This window comes from Cavia porcellus, unplaced genomic scaffold (assembly GCF_034190915.1).
Source record: "Cavia porcellus strain 051 isolate PalLab524CR breed Dunkin Hartley unplaced genomic scaffold, mCavPor4.1 scaffold_7, whole genome shotgun sequence".
NCBI classification, from domain to species: Eukaryota; Metazoa; Chordata; class Mammalia; order Rodentia; family Caviidae; genus Cavia; species Cavia porcellus.
Window position 1 is genome coordinate 19181377 of NW_026947490.1, and position 22372 is coordinate 19203748.

The window sequence follows — 22372 nt, forward strand, 5'->3', positions numbered from 1 at the left end:
GCTAAGAGAGCCAAGACTGACATCAAATGCTTTGTAACCCATGAGGTCATATCAGATAGTAGTACCAGGACTCCAAACAAAAGCTAGATGCCGGCAAACCTCTGGGTTTCAGTACCCTCACTTGTAAATTTGGAACTATACAAGCTATAAAATCATGTGATGGCTTCGTACAGAACAAGTACTCTTTACAAGAGATTTTCTACGGAATAGGTTTTCGATTGGAGCATAAGTAACTCGCTCAAGGTAACACGGTTGAGAAGTGACGGCTCTCAAGCCCAATCTGCCCCCTGCACGTAGAAAGGATGCACGGCTGGACTTATCACCAGGGTCTGCGGGGAGGCTGAACTGGTCACTCGAGGGCGTAGGGAGGTTGATTTAATCACGGGCAGTGGGGTTACAGGGAGGGGTCCCCTCCGTTAGCCGTAAGGATCTCAGTAGTAGATCGTTCTCCGGCTTAGTTTGGGGCAGAGACACGCCCCGCTCTGACGGAGACTGGAAGAGCCACAAGACCCCGCCCTTACGTCACGTCCGGCGGGAGGGACTCCGTGCTTTCCCTGGGAGGCGGAGTATCGGTTAACCCCTACGTGGACAGGCGGACTGGAGCTCCGCGGGCCGGAACCCGCGCGTTGGGGCGCCCCAGCCACACCCCTCGCAGGATTTAAAGGGGAAGGAGCGGCCGGCCTGCCGAATCCCGAACGGAGGGAGCGGGCATGAGGCGCTGCCCGTGCCGGGGGAGCCTGAGCGAGGCGGAGGCCGGGGCGCTGCCTGCAGCGGCCCGCATGGGCCTAGAGGCGCTGCGAGGGGGGCGCCGGCGGCAGCCAGGACAGCAGCGACCTGGGCCTGGCGCTGGGGGCTCGGCGGAGCGGCCGGAGGGGGGCGGGCCCTGGGCCTGGACGGAGGGGTCCAGCCTCGGGCCTGAGCCGGAGAGAGAAGGTCCACACACAGAATGCGAGACAGATGGACTGGCTGAGCTCGAAGCAGCTGGCCTAGGAGCAGAGACGGAGAGTCCCGGGCAAAATACAGAGCCAGAAGGATCCAGTCCCCAGACACATCCAGAAAAGAGCAGCCACAGGTCAGAGCTGGAGACTGCCGGTGCATGGAGGGAGACTAGGACAGATGGCTTTTGGGCTGATACACACAGACCTGACCTCCAGTCTCAGGCAGAGAGGGTCAGCATCTGGACACAGCCAGAGGGTGATGAGCCCTGGACAGAACTAGAAATACCTGAGTGGCAGACCCAGCCAGAGAGGGCGAAACCCTGGGCTGATAACCTCTGGACTCATCAGAGCAGGCCCAGCCTCCGGACTTACCCAGAGGGAGCCTGTCCCTCCACAGAACCAACTGCTGATGGCTCTTGGAAAGAACTGTACACTGATGACTGCAGGATGCCGCAGGATACCGAAGGCTCCTGGACAGAGCCACACGCTGATAGCTCCCAGATACAACCAAATACTGAAACAGCCTGGAAGCAGCCTGGCAATGATAGTTTCCCAATACAAGAAACTTATGATGGCTTCTGGACACAAGCTGGGTCTGATGGTCCCCAGACAGGATCAGGAACAGACTGCTTTTTGGAGAAGCCCAACCAAGATGATCCATTAGAGGAAACTGAATCTGGGGAGTTGGTGATTCACCCGAATTCTCACCTGGAGTGCAATTCCCTGTGCCCTGTACCCCGCCTCATCATCACCCCTGAAACCCCTGAGCCTGAGGCACACCCAGCGGAAGTGCCATCTCGGATTGAGGGGGGCAGTGGGGGCTTTTCCTCTGCCTCCTCTTTTGATGAATCTGAGGATGACTTGGTGGCTGGAGGTGGAAGTGGAGGTTCCAGCGATCCTGAGGAGAGGTCTGGGGTGAGTCGGACATATGTGCCCCTGAGCCACACTCCTCATCTTTGTTTGGGAAGTTCTCCATCAGTTTACTCCTAGCTACCTGCCAATGCTTTTGTCTCCAAGAACCTCTTCTGTCTACTGACCTCCTGTGTCTGGGGGGCCAGGTTCAAACCTAGGCCAGTCACCATCTCCCAGCATTCCCTCCTTTCACCTTTCCCCACTATCTCTAGCTCTGGGGTCTACAATGGAAGAACACTGACTGATATGCCCAAGAACCCCCTGAAGTTGCACCATTGCATGAGTCTGTGTGTGTGCACACATAATTGTGCAGTGAGGGTCTGCGACTTCTGTTGAATCCTGAGGAGTCTGTGACTTCCAAACCTGAAGAGCACTGGAATAGGGAGATGGAGTGCATTTTCTTCCCCAAGTAGCACAGTCTAGGTTCTGATGCTGCCTTAGGGGGTTGTAAACCATTCCCAACTTTTAGCCCCTTTGTGTGTTTTTCTAGGAAGTGCAGAGGCTATTGCATTTATCAGATTGTCAAAAGGCTGTGCCAACTCCAAATGTGCAGGGATCATTGACCCAGCCAGGGATTCAGCTGGTGCTTCTGTTGGCTCCCAGCTCCTGAAGTCGCTGTTTGCATCCTCCACCCTTGCCCCTAGGCTGGGTGTGGTTCTCCCCTGGTGAATCAATAGAGCTGGCAGGGCAGGTTAGGGAGGGAGGGTCAGGGCAGACGCAGGTGTGAAGCCTCACGTGGGGCTGGGAGCGCAGTCCATAGTCCTTGATTTGCCTGCTGAGCCAGCCCATGGCACTGGGGCCCCTGGTTGGAGTCTGCCCTGAGCTCCACCTCACCCCACACGCCTCCCTTAGAGATGTGTTCCCACATGTGACCACAGCTGTGAGAAGCAGGCCTGCCTGGACGTGCTGTTGCCCATTCAAAGGAGCTGACCCTCAGGGACTTTCTGCTATTGCTCTTTTTTAGGTGCTCTCAACTGCTTGGCATCTTGGCACAGCTGAGTTGGAAGTGGGTGACTAATAATAACAATAACTCCACAGAAGACAACAACAAACACTCACCTGTGCCCAGCCCTGTACTAGGCTCTTTGGAGTTTGCTAACTCATTTACTATGTAGTTACTGTTAATATTCCCTTTCCAGAGGAGGAAACTGAGGTGCAGGCCTTATGTCACTTGTCCAAGGACCTCACACATTTCAGATTCAAACCCTTCCCATGTACCAGGCACTATCCTAAGAGCTTTTACGTGTTACCTCTTTGAATACTTACAACAACACTAAGCTCTCAGGATTATTATCTCTGTGTTACAGATGAGGAAACAGGCAGTGAGAGGTGATATCACTTGCTTAGAGTTGTCTGAGTCTAATCAGAGCTGGGATCTAACTTGGTTCCACCTGAACTTCAAACCTGTCATTTTAAACCCTGTGCTGTGAAGATCTGTCCCTAACTTGCCTTCTTCCCGGATCTCTCTTCTTTCCTGTTTTCCTCATCCTTCCTGAAGTTGCCTCCATGGTGGGGCTCTGACCAGAAGCTCCCTTGCCCTTGTGCCTGCTGTGCTTCCCTGGGACTTCGTAGCAGTGCCAGGAGCTCAGTGCAGCCTATAGAGCGGAGCCTCCTGGCTGGGGCTTCTTCCCAGACTCTGTGTCCCCTCCGGCCCTGAGCCCTCTGCTCTCATGAAGCCTGAGCACACACCACCCTGCAGATGCCCTGCTGCTGCTTTCTTGCCTCCACACGTTGATCCAGCTGTGCCCACTGCTGTGTGTCCAGCTTCCTTCTGTCTTAATTTTGAAATCCTGTCTGACCTAAAGGCTCGGCTTTCCTTTCCTGTCCTGTCCTTTTCTTTCCTTTCTTGTCCTTTTCTTACCCCTCCGCCCAACACCTGACGCCCTGCTGAGTCTCCTGCCATCCTTAGATGTCTGCTAGGTAGCTGGGCTCTTAGTGTCACAGAACTCCTTGACAGTGTGTGTGTGTGTGTGTGTGTGTGTGTGTGTGTGTGTGTGTGTGGCGGGGGGAGGGTGAGCCACACGACTCCCTTTTTTAGACACAGCCTGCACCCTCAATACCTGCTAAGGGCTGCTGTGAGCCCTGGCAGAGAGCTCATCTGCTCGTTAGCATGTGTATGTGGGTTGGACCCTGTCTTGTCCTAAGTCTTGTTTTCGATTTGCTGCCTTTTTGCTGTCCTAGGCAGGGAACCTGGGGTCTCAGGCATACTATGCTCATATTCTACCATCGAGTTACACCCCCAGCCCTTCTGGTTTTCTATTGCTCTCTCACCCTTTCCACCATTCTCTTACTCTTGCTCTGTTTTTTCTGCTTTGATCCACCCTTCTCTGCCATTCCTTTACATGTGTGACTTTGTCTGTCTGTCTTTCTCTCTCTTTTAACTACTCTGTAGCTGTGTCTGTGTTAGTCAGGGCAGATAAGGATCTGCTGTCATAACAAATAGTCCCCAGAGTTGCTCAGTTTAGAGCAACAAAAGGGCTATGTTTGTTCATGCTCCATGCTGGCCACAGGTCAGTGGTGGGTGCTCGCCGATGTCTTTACTTGGGAATGCACCCTTCTCCACACCCCCAGCGGAGGACTGAATACTGAGGATCATGCAGCAGCCCAGACACCTCCCACCCCAAAGTGAACTTCTGGGCATAGTTCACTGGCTAAAGCAGGTCTGTGGCCTTGGTTCAAGACAGCAGGGATTGCTGGGCATGGTGGCACAGACCTGCAATTCCAGCACTCAAGGTTGAGGCAGGAAGATTGTATGAGTTTGAGGACAGCCCTGTCTACAAAGTGAGTTCAAGGCCAGCTTGAATTGCATAGTGAAACTGTTTTTAAAAAAATAGAAGGCAGGAAATCTCAGGAAGGGGGAAGAGCAGGAGCCAGTTGGGGAACAGTTCTCTCATGACCGCCACAATCTCTAGCTTTGTCCCTGTCTGTCATCGCTTTGTCGGTTTCTGTCTCTGCCTCCATCCCTCCACTCCTGCCTCTGCCTTTGCTCTAGAAGATCTGACCTGACTGTGGCAGAGTTGGACCTTCCATGTTTTGGCAGTATATGTGTTTTGGGGCAGTGAGCAGATTGGGTAGTTTTTTTTTTTTTTTTTTTTTTGTCTTTTTCATTTTTATTGGTACGAGGGATCGAACTCACAACTGCCTGCTTGCAAGGCAGGTGCTTATGCTGCTGAGCTAAACCCCCCGCCCCGATTGGGTAGTTTTTATTGCAACAAAACCTAGTTTATCCGTAAGTCATAAGACAAAGACTGGGAAAGACACAGATTCTAAGAAAACAGTGGCAGAGACAGAGAGAGACAAAGACTTCCCCATCTTTGCTGAGGTCTTTGGAGACCTCATGATTGCTGAATTAAGCTGGGATCACTCCAGTAGGCTTGGGAATAGTGATCCCAGGAAACCCCTTGGTCCTGGAAGAACCTCAACTCTACATTCTCTCTCTCTCTCTTTCTCTCTCTCTCTCTCTCTCTCTGTCTGTGTCTCTGTACTAGTGATTGAACCCAAGGACTTCTCATTGAGCTACATCCCTAGCCCTTTTTAAATTTTTAATTGTGAGACAGGGTCTTGTTTGAACTCGTGATCCTCCTGCCTCAGCCTCCCTACTGCTGAGATTCCAGTCATGTGCCACTATTCCTGGCTCCTTGGTTCCCTCTCGTGGCAACACTCTCAGCTCCTTTCCTCCCAGGCTTTGGCCCTGATCTCACCCTGCTCTACCCTGCACAGAGCAAACCATGGAAGAAGCTGAAGACGGTTCTGAAGTATTCGCCCTTCGTGGTCTCCTTCCGTAAACACTACCCTTGGGTCCAGCTTTCCGGACATGCTGGTGAGAAGTACGGTGATGGGAGGGCAGGGCTGGGCAGAGCACCCGAGCTAGGGAAAAGGCTGCTATCTGGGGTTTAGTTTGCCTGTCTATAAAATGGGCTAGGTGACAATTCTCACCCTGTGGGACTCTTAGGAGAAATACTCAGGCTTGGGCCAGAGCGTTTGTATGTCAGGGTGGGAGTCGTTTCCTAGTGCTGTATTCCGGTGGGTGACAGAAACTCAACTCTGAGACAGACGGGCCTGAGTTCAAATTCTGCTCTATTCAGTATTCATAGTTGACTCTGGGCAGCTCAGTTTCCTTTTCAGGGTATCAATTTCCCTTTCAGTTAATAGAAAACTAATCTTACCTCCTTTGTAGTGTTAACTGAAGTGTTAAAACCCAATGTAGGCAGAGGCAGTGGCACACAACTATAATCTCCAATGGGAGGTTAAGGTTGGAGGATCACGAGTTCAAGACCGCCTGGGAAATTTACCAGAACACTGTCTCAGAATAAAAATTTGGCCACGGGTGGTGACGCACATCTATACTTTGAGAACTCAAGAGGCTGACTCAGGCTGGATTCTCTTGATTTCAAGGCCAGCCTGACCTACATAGCGAGTTCAAATCCAGCCTAAACTATATAGGGAGACCCTATTTAAAAGAAATTTTTATAAATTTTTATTTTGTCTTTTTCCTTTTTATTGGTACCGGGGATCGAACTCACGACCGCCTGCTTGCAAGGCAGGTGCTTATGCCGCTGAGCTAAATCCCCAGCCCCAATTTTTATAAATTAATAAAAAATTTAACAAGGCCTAGCATTGTAGCTCAGTGGTGGCGTACTTGGCTAGCATACATGAAGTCCTGAGTTAAAGCCCCTGTACCATACAAACAGTGTCTGTAGGGGCTGGGGCTGCGGCTCCGTGGGGGAAACCACTTGCTTAGCATGTGGAAGGTCCTGAGTTTAATTTTCAGCACCTCATGAGAAAAAAAAAATATTACAGACACAGGGACATAGTCCTTCGTAAGTGCAAAGTGTGACCTGACCCCTGACCCCAAGTGTGACCCTGACCCCTTCCTGTGTCCTGTTGCCTTCAACAAGCAGTAGCTGTGTACTAGTTTTCTTCCAGGACCTAGCAAATGCCTCCCCTCACCACACAGAAGTATAGTGAGTACCTAGCACATAGCACTTTTCATAAAGGGCTACAGAGTAAATCTGTTAATGAGAACAAGGGAGACTGTTGTAGCCATCTCTGGGGAATATAATCTGAAAATGCAATGTGCCACAGTGAAAATTTGGAATTCCAGCCTACACTCCCTGTCTGCATGGCCCAGGAAATGACAGATTTATAAACTAACTTAAGTGGGTCTTGGTTGGTAGCCCCTTGGAACGCAGATCAACGGTGGAAAGTCATGCTCTCCACTCAGATCTCATGGAATTCCCACAATTGTGAGCTCATGATCCTAATTTACAAAACAAACAAGGGCACACTGTGCTGTGAGCAGAACTCTGTCTAAGCAACAGAGAACCAAAATAGGCCCTTTCCTGTTCCATACCAGGCCAAGATTTTGAGAGGGGAGGGGAGGGAGAGGGCGTTGCTCCCCCTAGATGGTGGCAGCCTGGATAGGAAGGCATACAGGGAGATAAGGGTAGGGAGCTGTTCTCTTTGATCCAGTTTCTGATCCTCTTATTGGCCTGTTGTCTGCAGGGAACTTCCAGGCAGGAGCGAATGGTCGGATTCTGAAACGTTTCTGTCAGTGTGAGCAGCGCAGCCTAGAACAGCTGATGGGAGACCTGCTGCGGCCATTTGTGCCAACCTACTATGGCATGGTGGAGCAGGATGGCCAGGCTTTCAACCAGATGGAAGATCTCCTGGCTGACTTTGAGGGCCCCTCCATCATGGACTGCAAGATGGGTAGCAGGTAAGTCAGGGCAGCCATAAAGCAAGGTGGAGGCCAGGTGGTGATGGGTATTTGTTTTTGTTTGTTTGTTTATTTGTTTTTGAGACAGGGTCTCACTTTGTAGTTCAGATTGGCCCTGAACTCACTTATGTAGCCCAGGTTGGCCTTGAACTCATGGGATCCTCCTGCCTTAGTCTCCTGAGAGCTGGGACTACAAGGTGTGTACCACCACATCCAGTTTTATGTTTTGCTTTTTCGAGATGAGGTCTCACTATGGAAGGCTGGCCTTGAATTCACTATGTAGCTCATGCTGTCCTTGAACTCACAATCCTCCTGCCTCAGCCTCCCAAGTGGTGGGATTGCAAATGTGCCCCTACCATGCCTTGGCTTAGAAGTAGTCTTTATTTTTTTTAAGTACCGGAGATTAAATTCAAGACCTTTGTACTAAATTACGCCCCAGAACCCCAGGCCTTTTAAACTTTTATTTATTTATTTAGAGATAGGGTTTTGTGGGCTGGGGATAAGAGCCTGCCTTGCAAGCAGGTAGTCGTGAGTTCAATCCCTGGTACCGATAAAAAGGAAAAAGACAAAAAAAAGAGATAGGATTTTGCTAAATTGCTGAGTTGACCAGGCTGGACTCAAATTTATTGTCCTCTTGCCTAGCCTCCCAGAGTGCTGGGATGACAAGTACGTAACACCATGCCTTACCTAGAGGTACTTTTTTTTTTTCTTTTTGTGGTACTGGGGATCGAACTCATGACTTGTGCTTGCCAGGCAGGCACTTATGCCACTGAGCTAAATCCCCAGCCCAGAAGTACTTTTAATTTAGCCCAATTTGGGAGCTTTTCTTCTCATGGTCAGTGGACTGATATTTGAGAATTTGTTTGTTTTTGTTTTTGTTTTTTGAGTCAAGTCTCATCATGTAGTATAGGCTGGCCTTTGAGTTCACTATGTAGCCCTGGTTGGCCTTGAACACACAGTGGTCCTCCTGCCTCAGCCTCCCCAATGCTAGGATTACAGGTGTGTGCTACCACTCCTGGTTGGTTGTTTTCTGAGACAGGGTCTCACTGTGTAGCCGAGGCTGACCTTGAATTTGCAGCAGTCCTCCTGCCTCAAGTGCTGAGATTACAAGTGTGTGCTGCCATGATTGGCTTAGGGACATCCTATTGACACAGCACCAGTTACTGCAAAGTCTTCCCCTTTTCGCACTGAATCGCTCTGTCTCCTTTATCATAAACTGGATGAAAGTGCATGTGTATGTGTATTTGCAGATTCTGTCCTATTCTGTCTGTTTGTCCATTCTTGTGTTACACACTAGCTTTAAAATATCATGACTAGCCAGGTGTGATGGTGTATCTCTGTAATCTCAGCATTTGGCAGGGTGCTGCTACCAGTTTGAGCAGCCTGAACTAGCAAGACCCTCAAAAATCCAAATGAATGAATAAATAAAGGAGTGAATGAAATATCAGTGAGTAGAAGTTCTCAGGCTCTGTGCTTTAAGATTGTTTTGGTCATATCCTCCCGTGCACTCAGGACCTATCTGGAGGAGGAGCTGTCGAAGGCACGAGAACGGCCCCGGCCCCGGAAGGACATGTATGAGAAGATGGTGGCTGTGGATCCCGGGGCTCCCACCCCTGAGGAGCATGCCCAGGGTGCAGTCACCAAGCCCCGCTACATGCAGTGGAGGGAAACCATGAGCTCAACCTCCACCCTGGGCTTCCGGATTGAAGGCATTAAGGTGAGGCCGGGGGCTGTCTTGTCCCGAGGTGTCCTGGAGTTCCGTCTGAGGCCAGGGTGCTAAGGGAGTAAGGGTGACAGGGGAGGTTAGAAACAAGCAGATTTAGGGGAGAGTAGGGGTTGGCAGAGAATGGAAAGGTCGGGGCTGTGGTGGTCCCCCTTCTGTCTCAAGCTTGCCTCCTGCGGAGACTTTGGTTTATCTGCCTATCTGAGAGCCTCCTGTCTCATCTCTGTCCCTGCTGCCATGTCCAAATCCAGCCTCCTCTTCTGCCCCAGCCTCCCCAGGGCCTGGGCTAAGTTCCTTTCTCCATCCTCTAGCACCCTAACTGGAGAGGTCATTTTGCCTCTGCTGTGGAGAAGGTTTCTCTGTTTCCTTCTTGCATTCCTTTTTTAAAAAATTAAATATATGTGTGAATAGCTATTCACACAGCTCAGAAGTCAAAATAACGTATGAAAGGGTGCTTGTGGTGAATTTCCTGTCCCAGCTCTGCTGCCACCCTGCTCATTCTGTCCTTCCATCGTCTTGCCTGCTTATGGGGAACTTCTTTGTTACTTTCTTGTTTCTCCCTAAAAATACAAACACATGCAGCTGTGTACCCTTGACTTCTCTCCATCCACACCTGGATGGGCAGTTTGCTTTTTCATATAGCAGTAATATCCTGGAGCGTTTTCCATATCCTTTCATAGAGAGTTCACTCGCTCCCTCCTTCCCTTCATTTTTACAGCTGTATAACTCTCTTTGCAGATGTGCCATCTTCTCCTATGGATGGACACGTAATCTGGTTCCATTTTTGGTCACGTCAGTGCCCGGGTGAATTATCTCATACCTGAGACATTTTGTGAGTGTGTGGGGTTAGTTGTAGACTACAAGAGGAGCTGCTGGGTCAGAGATTAGATGCACCAGTAGTTTTGCTAGAGATCACCATGTTCCTCGTGTTGGTGTCGCACCACTGTGTGTCCTTACGGCCTCACTTCCTCCATCTTGCCTGAGCCATCTTTCTGAGGCACACGTTTGACAACAGCATCCTATCCTCCCATTCAAATCCGTTCCGTGGTTCTCATACTCAGAGGCTTCATGGCCTGGAGAGTCCTCCGGGGCCAGTCCTCAGCTCTTCCTCTTCTCTTCCTCTTTGTGTACCATCAGATCTCGGTGAAGCAATTTCATTTCTTTTTTTGTTTGTTTGGTTTTTGTTTTTTGAAACAAGATTTTGCTATGTAATTCAGGATGGCCTAGAACTCCTGTTAGTCCTCCTGCATCAGCCTCTCACATGCTAGGATTATGGGTGCATACCACCATACCCATTTTATTTTATTTATTTATTTTCGGTACTGGAGATCAAACTCATGACCTTATACTTGCCACTGAGTTAAATCCCTGGCCCACTATTCTATTTTAAACACTTTTTTTGAATAGTTCCAGCTTTTGCAACTCTAGGACCTTTGCATATACTGCTTCCTCTACTGGGAATATTCTTCTCTTTATTGTTCCCCTGGTTGACTCTCAACATTTGTCTGTCTCCTTTCATATCTTGCTTCCTCAGGAAAGCCGTCCCTGATTTTACTTCCTTTTTTTTTTTTTTTTTTTTTTTTGGTACCAGGAATCGAACTCAGGACCTTGTGCTTGCCAGCCCAGTGAGGTGCCACTGAGCTATATCCCTGGCTCTTGTTCCTGATTTTCATCCTAATACATCAGAGCCCCTCTTGAACTCTTCTTAGTTCACCATGCATCTTCGTTATTCTTGTCTTCCTTTATTTCCATGTTGTTCACTGCCCTTGTGCTGCCACGCTAGCTGTGCCCCCCTGGCATCTGGCATAGTATGGCCAAGTGAGCCCCAGTGTGGCTCCTCTGTGTCCCTCTCAAGTGGGAAAAGTCACACTTGCCTCATTTACTACCTGTGTGCTGTGCCCGGCACTGTGATCTGCGTCCTACTTACCTAGGCTGTTCTAATCTTACACCAGTTTTAGGAAGTAGATAACAACACAGCTTGCATTTTCCAGGTGAGGAGTCTGGGGCCGAGGCAGGTAAGGTGATTTGTTTAAGAGCAGCCAGCTGGAAAGGAACAGAATCTCAGCTGAAAGCCAGTCCTTGTCCCTAAAGCCCCACTTCACTGGACTGGCTCCATCGAGATGTTAAGGTTACACTCAGAAGGACAGGCTGCTCTGGAGGGTGATTTGTGGCCAGGCAGGGCTGAATCTCCCTGAGAGGCAGGCATGTGTGGCAGCTGGTAGGTGGCCCTGGCAGGTGACAGACGTTGCTGGGAAAGAAGAAGTGTGACAGTGCCGCTTCATTCCTTGCCCTACAGAAAGCCGATGGGACCTGTAACACCAACTTCAAGAAGACACAGGCACTAGAGCAGGTGGCGAAGGTGCTGGAGGACTTTGTGGACGGGGACCATGGAATCCTGGTGAGTGGAAGCCCATGTCCCAGATGTAGCTGTTAAAGACAGCTACCATTGGGGCTGGGGATTTAGCTCAGCGGCATAAGTACCTGCCTTGCAAGCAGGCAGTCGTGAGTTTGATCCCTGGTACCGATAAAAATGAAAAAGACAAAAAAGAAAATGGAAAAAAAAAAAAAAAAAGACAGCTACCATTTAATGTTGCTTCTAAGTCAGCGGCCATTTGTCTCAGGCTGGGTGTGGCTGACCCTGGCTGGCTTAGCTCATGCAGTCCACAGTCAGCTGTTGGCTCCTATGGCCAGCTGGTTTGTGAGGCCTGGCTCATGTTTGCCTGTTGGCTGAGGACTTGGCCACCTGTCTCTCCTGACCCATCGGCTCGCTTGGCTGCTTCCCACTATGAATCAGGGAGTTAAGAGAGCAGGAAAAGTGCAAGAGCTCATTGCCAGGGTTCAGAATGGCTACGTCTTCCTGGCATGTGGTGCATGCCTGTAATGATAGCACTTGGGAAGCTGAGGCAGGAAGATAGCCACAAGTTCTAGGTCAGTCTACAATATGCAAAAGAGACTTGGTTTCAAAAAGCAACAACAGCTGGGCATGGTGGCACATGCCCTATAATCCCAGCACTTAGGCAGCTGGGGCAGGAGGATTGCTGTGACCAGCCTGGGCTATATAGTGAGACTGTCTCAAAAAACTAAATGCCCCCCCCCCCCAAAAAAAACCCCAAAACAAAAAACTCAAAACAATAACTACAATGACCATGTCCTGTTAGCCAAAGCAGATCATAGTATATAATGCAGCTCAGCTCACAAGAAAGGGGAAACAGACCCCACCTCTCTAGGTGCAGCTGGTGGGATTGGGGATGTTCATGTTATCTGCCTTACTCTTTTTTTTTTCTTTTTATTGGTACTGGGAATCAAACTCACGACCAGGCACTTGCAAGGCAGGAGCTTATGCAGCTGAGCTAAATCCCCAGCCCCATATCTGCCTTACTCTTGTATGCCATTTGATGAATCCCACTTCTCCACTTCCCCGTTGCTCACCTGACCCTGCATGGCTGGAGTCTGCCCATGCCTTTGGGGTACAGGGGAGGTCAGATCTTAAGGTGGCTCATGAGGTTTCTGTGCTAATTGAGGTTCCCCCTCCACCCAGGGAAAGTACGTGGCACGCTTAGAAGAACTTCGAGATGCTCTGGAGGACTCGCCTTTCTTCAAGACCCATGAGGTACGAGCCCTGGCCACCACGGGCATATGGAGGGGATGTGGAGGTGCAGGTGGCACAGGGGGAAACTGTTCACAGACTCACAGATTAAAGGCAGGCCTGTGTTTCGGAACCCACTACAGGGCTTTTCAGGGAGGTGGGACAGATGGGAGTAAGAGTTCAAACCGGCTGGTGTAGGGCTGCTTCTGTTGTGACCCTGTGTGTGACTTACCCTCTTAGGCTCAGTTTCCTCCTCTCTGACATGGGCAGGCAAAACAGTGCCTCTTTTCAGGGCTGCAGAGTGGGAGAGGGCCACTGTAGAGCAATGTTTGTGGCATATTCTGTTCTGTTTTGTGGTGTTGGAGATGGAACCTAGGGTCTCACATAGTAGGCAAGTGCTCTACTACCGAGCTAAACCCCCAGCCCCATACAAAGGCATTTACTTCCCCTTCCTAAAGTTATTTTATGATCGTGATTATTTATAGTTATTGTCACATGCTTCCTTTGGTGGCTCTTGCCACCCGTCTCCTCGTTCCCAGCCTGTCATCCTTGGGAAACAGATCCTCTGAGGCTGTGATGTGGTGGCATTGTCCCTGTGTGTTCTCTCCTCTCCATGATGCTCTGTCTGTCCCTTCAACACTTTTGTTTTGTTTCAATTTGGTTTTGTTGGGATAGGGTGTTGCTATGTAGTCCAGGCCAGCCTTAAACTTGTGTTCCTCCTGCCTCAGCCTCTGGAATGCTGGGATTACAGGCACATTCCACCACGCCTGGTTCCCCTTTCCTCTTCTTTCTGATGTCAGTGGCATTGACTTGGGATCCGGAGAACCCAGGCTGAAACCCCTATCCTTTTGCCTGGAGGCAGCCATTAGGAGGCCTCCGTGTCTCTCCTTGTGGACTGGGTGATGGCTACTCTCGCTGCTTTAGTAGTATGAAGGTTAAATTAGAACCCTTCCCACAGCAAACCACCAGGACATGCCAGGTGTCATTATCATGTTTGTTTTTCATGGAATATCACCCTTATTCTTCTCTCTGCCTTTGGGCTGCAGGTAGAAGTCACTAAGGAGTTGATCCGGTGAACCCATCTCTGCTATATTTTTCCTTGTGATTTAACATTGCAGTTGCTACTGTTTAAAAGTGCGAGACTCAAATAAATAACATGTGAGACTCCTTACCAAATCAGGATTTCTAGCTTTCCTTGCCACCCCGGGAGACACGGGAACCGGGGGCTGTCTGCCTGATGCCTTCGGCATCCAGAGCCACACAGTATCTACCCCTCTGACAGGCATCTGTGCACCCAGCCAGGCCCTCGGGTTTAGTGGAGCTATGTTTGAAAACTGCTTTAGAAAAAGGGAAGGGCTTGCAAACCTGTCTTTAGATGAAGCAAAGGCAATGACTGTCCTAAAAACAGTCCGACCAAACAAGCAGCATCTATCGAAGGGCACTGTGTGCCAGCACCGGGAGGCACTTTATGAAAGCACAGGTAACAGGATTCTGCCACCCTCCCCATTCTAACGGACAGGAAACTGAGGCCCACAGAAAAAAAGCTACTTGTCCCACTTTAGCAGCATCCAGTCCACTAGGCCTTGAGAAACTGCTCCCTCTTTCTGAGGACATTACCTAATTCATTAGTTCTTACCAAACTCCCTGACCCATGCCGGATCCTAAAGGCATTTGAGGATGCACCCTGGCTGAAAAAAATGGTAATGGCCTGGGGGTGTCGCTTGGTGTTAGAGCATGTTTTGTTGTAGGAGGTCCCAGGTTCAATCCCTAGCACCAACACAAAACAGAAGGATAATAGTTAACATTTGGTGTATATTTTTAATGTGCCAGACACTTTTAAATGCTTTATGTGGGTTAAAGTTTCCCTCTTCTTTCCTTTTCTTCCTTCCTTCCTTTTCTTTCTCCCATCTTTCCTTCCTTCCTATGATCTTCAGATCCATTCTGGGGTAAATGCTACTGTTATTCTCTTACTTGCATATGAGGACGCAAAGCCATAAAGAGCTCAAAACACCTGCCCAAAAGCTGCACAGCCAGGAAGTAGCAGAGGGAGGATTTGAATTCTGTTAAGGGACATACCTCCACCTGTATGCCTGCCAGTGTCTGCTCCTCTGCTGATGCCAATTTCTCCCCTGCAGGTGGTTGGCAGTTCCCTCCTCTTTGTGCACGACCACACTGGCCTGGCCAAGGTCTGGATGATCGACTTCGGCAAGACAGTGCCCCTGCCTGACCACCACACGCTCACCCACAGGTTGCCCTGGGCTGAGGGCAACCGTGAAGATGGCTACCTTTGGGGCCTGGACAACTTGATCCGCCTCCTTCGGGGCCTGGCACAGAGCTGACCTGCTCAGCCATTGCCAGGCTTAGTTACAGGATTGTGCCCGTCTGGCTGCAGCAGCCCCGTGATCTCTTGGAGGCCTCAGGCAGGTGATGGAAGAGGCCATGCTGTGGCATATGGCCTGTGTGGGAGGTCTAAAGAGCCTTGGTACGCTAGGCAGCTTCTGGCTCCTTCATGATCCAGGGAACACAACCAGGTGGGGTCACTGTGAGCCAGTGGAACCACAACAGGTCCCCTGACCAGCCAGGAAGGCTTCTGAGGCACTGCCAGAGGCTGTAGCCAAATCATGCTGCCCTGAGAGCACAAGTCGCTGTCACCACACAGACTTGACACTGCCCACAGCCATATGAATGACTCAGAGCTGCCTCCTCAGTCCCTCCTGGCTCCCAGCTGGCTCCTTGAGTGCAGGGCCTGGGCAGCCTGTCTTGGTGTCCCAGGTACTAGGCTTCAACCCTGAGTATGTGCAGGAGCCACCTGTCCACCTGGGAGTGACAGCACAATCTCTGTTGGAGGCCTCCCAAGTGCCAAGTGGTGGGTATGACACATGAGATGCCTGCTGACACTGCCCAGGGCTGATGTCCCGGGGTGGGGCACAGCTCATGGCCTCTTTCCTGCCTTGCTGCAGCCTGGGGGGACTTCCTTCAGGAGACTGCTGACCTGCTGCAGACCCAGACCTCAGCCTCACCCAGCCTGGGTGCCAGCGTTGTGACCAGTACAACCTCATTGTTCGGTTCATCACATCCAACCTCAGGACTTCCCCCTTCTGCCCCTGAGCCTTGGGCTCTTCTGTCTCCTTCCTCCTAGCGGACTGCTGCAGCAGAAGCTTCCCAGGCAGGAGAAATGTGTGTCTTTTTGGGAATCAGAGGCACCTTACTGAGGGTACCTCAACCCATTTCAGAGAAGAGTCCTCTTCCAGGGAAAAGTACCTGGTTGCATGTAGCTGTGGCTGTCACCTTGGGATTGCCACCAAAGACTCCAGCACTCGGGTACGGTATATGCACACTTGGTCCAGTGCTCTAGCACTCATTGCTCTGGCGTCCTGTCCCACGTGTGGGTTTAGGGAGGACAGGACAGGCATTGACCTATTCTCCAAGCTGAAGCCTTAACTTTGTCTTCCAGGGCTGAGGAAGATCCTCCTTTTCTACTGACCATCTTTGTACTTATTTATAAATGTGTGAGGTAGTTGTTAGATGGGTTATTGGGAGATCTGGAGGCAGATTGCTTCTTTCACTCTTGCCTCCCGCCCAAAACATGCTAATAAACGTTAACACTCAAGAGTCAGTGTTGTTTCTTCCCTTCTGTCTGGATGTGTAGGAGCAGTCATGCTCCTGGCCTTAGCACTGGGTGTGGTAATGGGATAAGGATCACCTTGGGACAGAGCAGCAGGCTTGGAGCCAGCAGTTTCATTCACTTGGCATCCACTGAGCTGCTTGTGCCTGGCTCTGTGCTGGACAACACAGGGGACACAGTCGTGAAGGAGATACTCCCAGCCCTGCCCTCGTGGGCTCCTGGGACAGCTCCAAAGCATCAAGGCTGAGATGGGGTCATACCTCTTCTTTATTGGTTAGGACCAGTACACTGTACAGTTTCCCTAAGTGAGACCCTTTGCTGGGCACTGGGAACACTGCAATGACCAAGACAAGATAATATTCCCTTTCCAAGTGGAGGTGACTGCTACTCATTAATGTGAGAACCACAACGTTCACCATGTAGCTGTACCTTTGTTTGGACACACAGAGGAAGAACAGTTTTCGGTCAGCTCCGTAGTGAGGTTCAGGGATCCACAGATAGTCCAGCTGGTGACCAGAGGCTATTTGTTCTGAATCCTAATCCTGCCACTTGCTAGCCATGTGACTTCAGGGCAGTGACCCAACTTCTCCAGATCTTAGTCATCGGTCAAATAGGAGGGGTGTTATGGTGTGACCCCATTCCCCAAAGTTCACCTGCTGAAAACCTAAATCCCCCAATTCATGGGTTGATGGTATCTGAATAGGGTCTCTGCGAGGTAATTAGGATTAGATGAGGTCACTGGGGTGGGTGGCTCCACCATGGCAGCAGCGGGCTTTCTAAGAGGAAGGGACCCAAGCTAGCTTGCTTGCTGACAATGAGAAAGCTGTCCCCGTGCTCTGACTTCTCGGACTCCAGAATGCTGAGGTCTCAGGGATTTTGTGCAACAGAAAATGTCCTAAGACGGGGAATCTAGTACCTCCTGTACAGGGCGGAGTTCTTGATGAACTGACACTGGAAGAGTTGTGCATGTAACTGCTTTAAAACCCGTATCTCAGGGCTGGGGATTTAGCTCAGTGGCATAAGTGCCTGCCTTGCAAGCGAGTGGTAGTGAGTTAGATCCCCGGTGCCAGTAAACAAACAAACAACCCCTATCTCACAAGCACAACCAGAAGGTTGATGGCAGCCTGGGCTGAGGATCTCTTCCCTGAGGAAGTGATACCAGAGTCAACATGGAAAAGTAGGAGTGACATTCAGCACGGGCTGGGGCGGCCTGGCCATCTGGGGACCTAAGAGGCGGGCACTGCAGGGGGCAGAGGGTGAGGAAGAACTTGGGCCAAGGAGAGTGAAGCTGAGGGAGGGTGGACTTCATGAGGTGCCAGTGGCTTACATGTGGTCTCCAGAGAGAGATGTGGACAGGACACAGGGTCTGTTTGCTACCAGTGTCTCCCTCTATAGAGGGCTCTGCCAGTACCATTCCTGGAAGAAATGGCTTGGAGATGGGATGGATGGGGGACCCTCAAAGATCCAGCCCAAACTTGTAACTGCTGTACAGGCTGAAAAGCTGGGACACTAAATGGTGACAAAGCCAAGCTGGGGACAGATGCCCCAGCCCCAGCTAGTGGCTCTACTCCTGTGGTCTGAGGAGCAGAGCCTGGCCACAGAGGCCAGCCTGTACCCCACCAGGGGGCACCACGTACACCCGCCCATCGGCAGCCCTGGAAGGTGAGAAGTCTGTTAGCTGCAAGTTGCTGTCCCGGACTTGGTCATAGTCCCACAGCTGGTAGTGCCAGCTCTTTCCTTGCTTGCAGAGAAGAAAAATGGCTCCTGAGGAGCTTTCCTCAGGTAAGAGTGGAGGCTGGCACGGTGTGCTGGGCACTGGGTGGAAGAGACCAGGCAGCTCCGGGTCCTCAGCATAGCCAAGGTGTGGCACAGCCTGCACACCCAGCAGGACACCTGGGAGAGAAAGAGGAGATGAGTTGCAGGTACTTGAGTCACCAGCAGGTGCTGGAGCTCCCTGAATTTACCACTGCAGCCCTCTGGGGCAGAGACTGACTTGATCCCCACCACACAGACAAGCTAGTGGGGGGCAGTGGGCACACTGCCGGGCTGAAAGGGGACCCAAGGGCCTAGGCTCTAAGTTGTAGGCATTTTAAGTCCTGCAGCCCACAGTGCAGGGGAGCTGGAGAGGTGGCATTAGATGGTGTGGACACTCATCTCAAGCTGTCCAGGAGGGAGATGCTCAGGGAAGAGCTCTTAAGGCCACACAGCCATGAGAAGGCTGAGCGAATCTCTACTGTGCTTTCCTCCTGACCTTTTTTCAGGCAAGTGGCATGATGATGACAATGCTGGTGATATTTACTGAGATGTGTATCATCCCAAACAATGTTCTAGGAAATGTTATAAGCTTTGCCTATAAGAGTACTTTATGAGCCAGGTATGTGATCCCAGCACTTGGGAGGCTGAGGCAGGAAAACTGAAGCCCAGCCTGGGTACAAAGTGAGTTCAAGAGCAGTCTAAACTACATACTGAAACCCTGTCTCAAAAGGACAAAAAAGACTGCCTTATGTGATGGGTATGAATGTCACCCTTGATTTCCAGATGGGAAACAGAGGCCCAGAGAGATGAAACTTGCCCAGAATTCACAGGGTCTGGAAGTGACCGGGCCAGGACTGGAACCAACTCTGTGGCTTTGAGTCTGTCCTGCCTGTGGAAACCCCTACTGGTGGACACCTGAAGCACGGTGGGGCCAGGTGTCATGTTGAGTACCTTGTGGGGACACAACCTTGGTCTGTGTATGGCCTGGCTGTGCAGGGCTGAGAACATGAGGAGGGCTGATGGGGGCTGGGGAGGAGGGAATGATGCACAGGGCCAAAGCGGGGGGCCTTACCTGCGCTGACTGCCCAATGGGCCTTGTGGCCCTTCCGCTCACACGGCTCGTGGTTGAAGTCTTCATCATAGCTATGCTAGTGTTAAGGCAAGAAACTGGGCTAGACCTAGGACCCGCTCTTCCCGTCTCCTGCCTGCCCTGCTCTCTCCCTACCCTTGGGATACGGGATGAGCAGGGGATGTCCAGCGATGAGGTGCTGCAGGACCAGGTCTCTGTTGGGGCCACCCAGGCCATTGCGGAGCAGCTTGGCCTGACAGCCCAGTGTCTCCTGGGCCAGCCTGCCCATGTCAGCCACTGTAGGTGACAGCACACAGAGACACAGGGCTCACTGGCTGCCCAGCATCACTCCAGGGGCCAAGCAGGATCCACATTTCCAAATCTCACAATGCCCAGCCTCCCTTTGATACAACGCAGAAAGTGAGGGACGGAAGGGGTCAGCTGCTTGTCCACAGCCATAGTGAGGAAGTGGCACAGCCCAGGAAGCCTGGCTCCAGACTTTACCAAGTGACCGCCCTGGCCTAGCAGGCAGTGGTAGGGCACAGATTTGGAGAATGAGACCCCCTGACATGCCAGCAGCGCCCCACCTGGCCTCTCCAGCCCCATTCCAGGAAAGAACCAAGGAACATGGAGCCTCCCCTCTGCCAACTCACCAGAGAACATTTCTCCCTGCGCTGTGTAGCCTCTGTCCACAGCCACCTGCACAAGTCTCTCCAGGGGGACACCACTGGGAGGAGACAGGAGAGTGCTTGCCATCCACAAGGCCACCAAACCACACCTGGGAGAGACAGGCCCAGAAGCTGTAGTAGGGGGACCAGGTTCCCTCCCTGCACCTAGGCCAGATGGGGAGATCTGACTCCCCTTCATGGGAGAAGGCCCCGAGTTCAGGGCTGGAGGGTGGGGTCTGAGGTCACCTGGGCTTCCAAGGAGTCAGTACCAAGGTGGGGCTACACTGACGGAGCAGGTTCATCTGTTCACCTCCTGAAGGTCACTTGCTTGCTCACTTGGGTCACCCAGCACGCTGCCGTGGAAGCACCCCCAGCCCCTCTACACACCAGGCTGTGGATGAATGCCCCTCCCTCACCCTCCTGGCTCAGTCATCAGGAAGCCCAGAAAGTCAGACGGAGGGCAGCCAGAGGGACACATACTGAGGGCCTTCTTGGATGAGCGACGGCAGGTCAGCACAGAAGAGGATCCACTGCAGGTCACTCCGGAACCTGAAGCAGAGCCATACTTGGGTCATGAGGAAACAACTCTACATTCCTTGAGATCTACCTGGAGCAGGTGTCCAGGTACTGGGAAGGGGACACAGGCCTGGCTGTCCTAAGGTTAAATGGCTGCTAACTTGTCTCCTGGCAAGGCACATCGCCTTCCTGAGCCTCAGTTGCCTTATCTGGCATTGGTGGGGGTCATCATGTATTGAAGAACAAAGAATAAGTGTTCAAATTTTGTAACGCGTGGTTAAGAGTTACACGAGGACATTTCTCAAGGGGGTACCTTATGCCCAAATTCAGCGATTATTTTCCTCCCTTAAATCTGTTAAACAGGGCGTGGTGGCAGCTACACCCGTGATTCCAGCACTTCTGAGCCTGAAGCAGAGGGATTGCTGTGAGTTTGAGGTCAGTCTGCACTACAAAGTGAATTCGAGGCCAGCCTGAACTGTATAGTGTTACAGCCTCAAAATGACCAAAAAGATAAATTACTGTATGACACATACTTGTCACATGGTAACAGATGTTCCGTTATTTGCATTCAGTTTGTCTTACTATGGCTGGGGCACTTAGGACCAATTATAAACATGGCTGGAGGGCTGGGGAGTTTCTTCTTGAGTCTGCCAAGACCTTCTACTATCTTCTCTAAATTAACAGCCCAGGGTGGAACCCCAGGTGGGTAGGCAGGGGGATCCTACCGGTCCTTGTGCAGCTTCAGGAGCCTCTTCACATCTTCTCTGCCCTTGGGGTTTAGGCCTACCTTCTCCAAGGCCTCCTTCAGCAGCCAGCTCTTCTCCAGGCCGTAGACATGAGGGGGAGCAGCCCTCGTGGTAGGGGGTGGAGGCAGTGGAGGTGGTGGGGGGACAGGAGTTTGAAGACTGCAGTGAGTTAGTGGAAAAGGTAAGTCCAAAGGACTTGGGACTGGGGAAGGAGATGGAATGACAGGTTGGGGTGCAGAGGGTCTCAAAGAAGGGACTGAGGATTCCAAGGGAGGAGAGCATGAAGTCATTTTGGTGTCTTCAGAAGAGATCGCGGGGTTGGCAGGAATCCCCAAAAGGTTTTGTCTCAGGGATGGAAATTTTAGAACCTAGTTCCACAATTTGGGAGCTGAGCAGTGGCGTTTAAATAACCAGAGCTAAACTTTGAAATCACAGGAACAGGAACTAGGATTAATCTAATTCACAAGAAACCTGAGAGTCAACAGGGTGTTTAAATCCAGAGTGAGATTTGTGGTCTGGGGAGGCACTGTGGTTGGAGGCTTAGAAAGGTAAATTTTGAACCTCTTGTCTTAGTTCTCTGGGCCTGAATTTGTAAAGTCCCTGAGTCAATTTTGGGATATCAAGACTCAGATCTGTAATGAGATGCCTAGGGAGTGAGCCTTACAAGCCTAGAGCTAGTGATGGAAAGTGTTTATAGATTGTGTTCTTCCCCCCAATCCCAGGCCTGAGTAATGAAACCAGGAGCTGACCTTTGAGCCAGAGGTTAAGAGGTCAAAAAGGACATCAGGAAAGGAAAATGACCCAGGTGTGGATAAAATCCTAGAACTCGCAACAGGAAGTCTGCGTGTGACAGAAGGCTGCGAAATCTGAGGCCTGGAGTATCCGCGATACTGCGAGTTTAGGAAACGCAGTTTAGAAAGTAGAACCGCTCCGCACTTGGATGCAAAATGGCGGGCCCAGCATACCGCCTCTCCCGGATCACGTGGTAGAACTAGCAGCGCGTGCCCGTCCCTTTGACGATCACGTGACAGAAAATAAGTGGTTTCTGGGGAAGAGGTGGATCTTTCTAGCAACTGCCTCCGGAAGAGAAAAGGGCGCTACTTGCATCGGGTTGG

The 22372-nt window shown here is 51.1% G+C and overlaps 2 protein-coding genes across 3 annotated transcripts; one reads left to right on the forward strand and one right to left on the reverse strand.

Moving 5' to 3' along the window:
• The first annotated feature begins 501 nt into the window (after positions 1-501).
• Itpkc (inositol-trisphosphate 3-kinase C) lies at positions 502-16488 on the forward strand. The gene is made up of 7 exons (XM_003462009.5): positions 502-1853; positions 5571-5670; positions 7356-7569; positions 9082-9286; positions 11589-11690; positions 12831-12902; positions 15014-16488. The coding sequence occupies exons 1-7, from the start codon at positions 711-713 to the stop codon at positions 15215-15217; spliced, it is 2040 nt and encodes a 679-aa protein (XP_003462057.1). The 5' UTR covers positions 502-710; the 3' UTR covers positions 15218-16488.
• Positions 16489-16752: 264 nt separating this feature from the next.
• On the reverse strand, positions 16753-22247 carry Actmap (actin maturation protease). 2 transcript variants are annotated; one of them, XM_004999972.4, is made up of 6 exons: positions 21237-22244; positions 20476-20544; positions 19981-20105; positions 19495-19624; positions 19331-19401; positions 16753-18396 (listed from the first exon to the last, which is right to left on the reverse strand). In XM_004999972.4, exons 1-6 carry the CDS (start codon positions 21545-21547, stop codon positions 18068-18070), a joined length of 1035 nt encoding a protein of 344 aa, XP_005000029.1. In that variant the 5' UTR covers positions 21548-22244; the 3' UTR covers positions 16753-18067. The 2 variants fall into 2 exon arrangements, with proteins under 2 accessions (XP_005000029.1, XP_063108856.1); XM_063252786.1 differs by lacking the exons at positions 19331-19401; positions 19495-19624 and having other exon boundaries at positions 21237-22247.
• Positions 22248-22372: the final 125 nt, after the last annotated feature.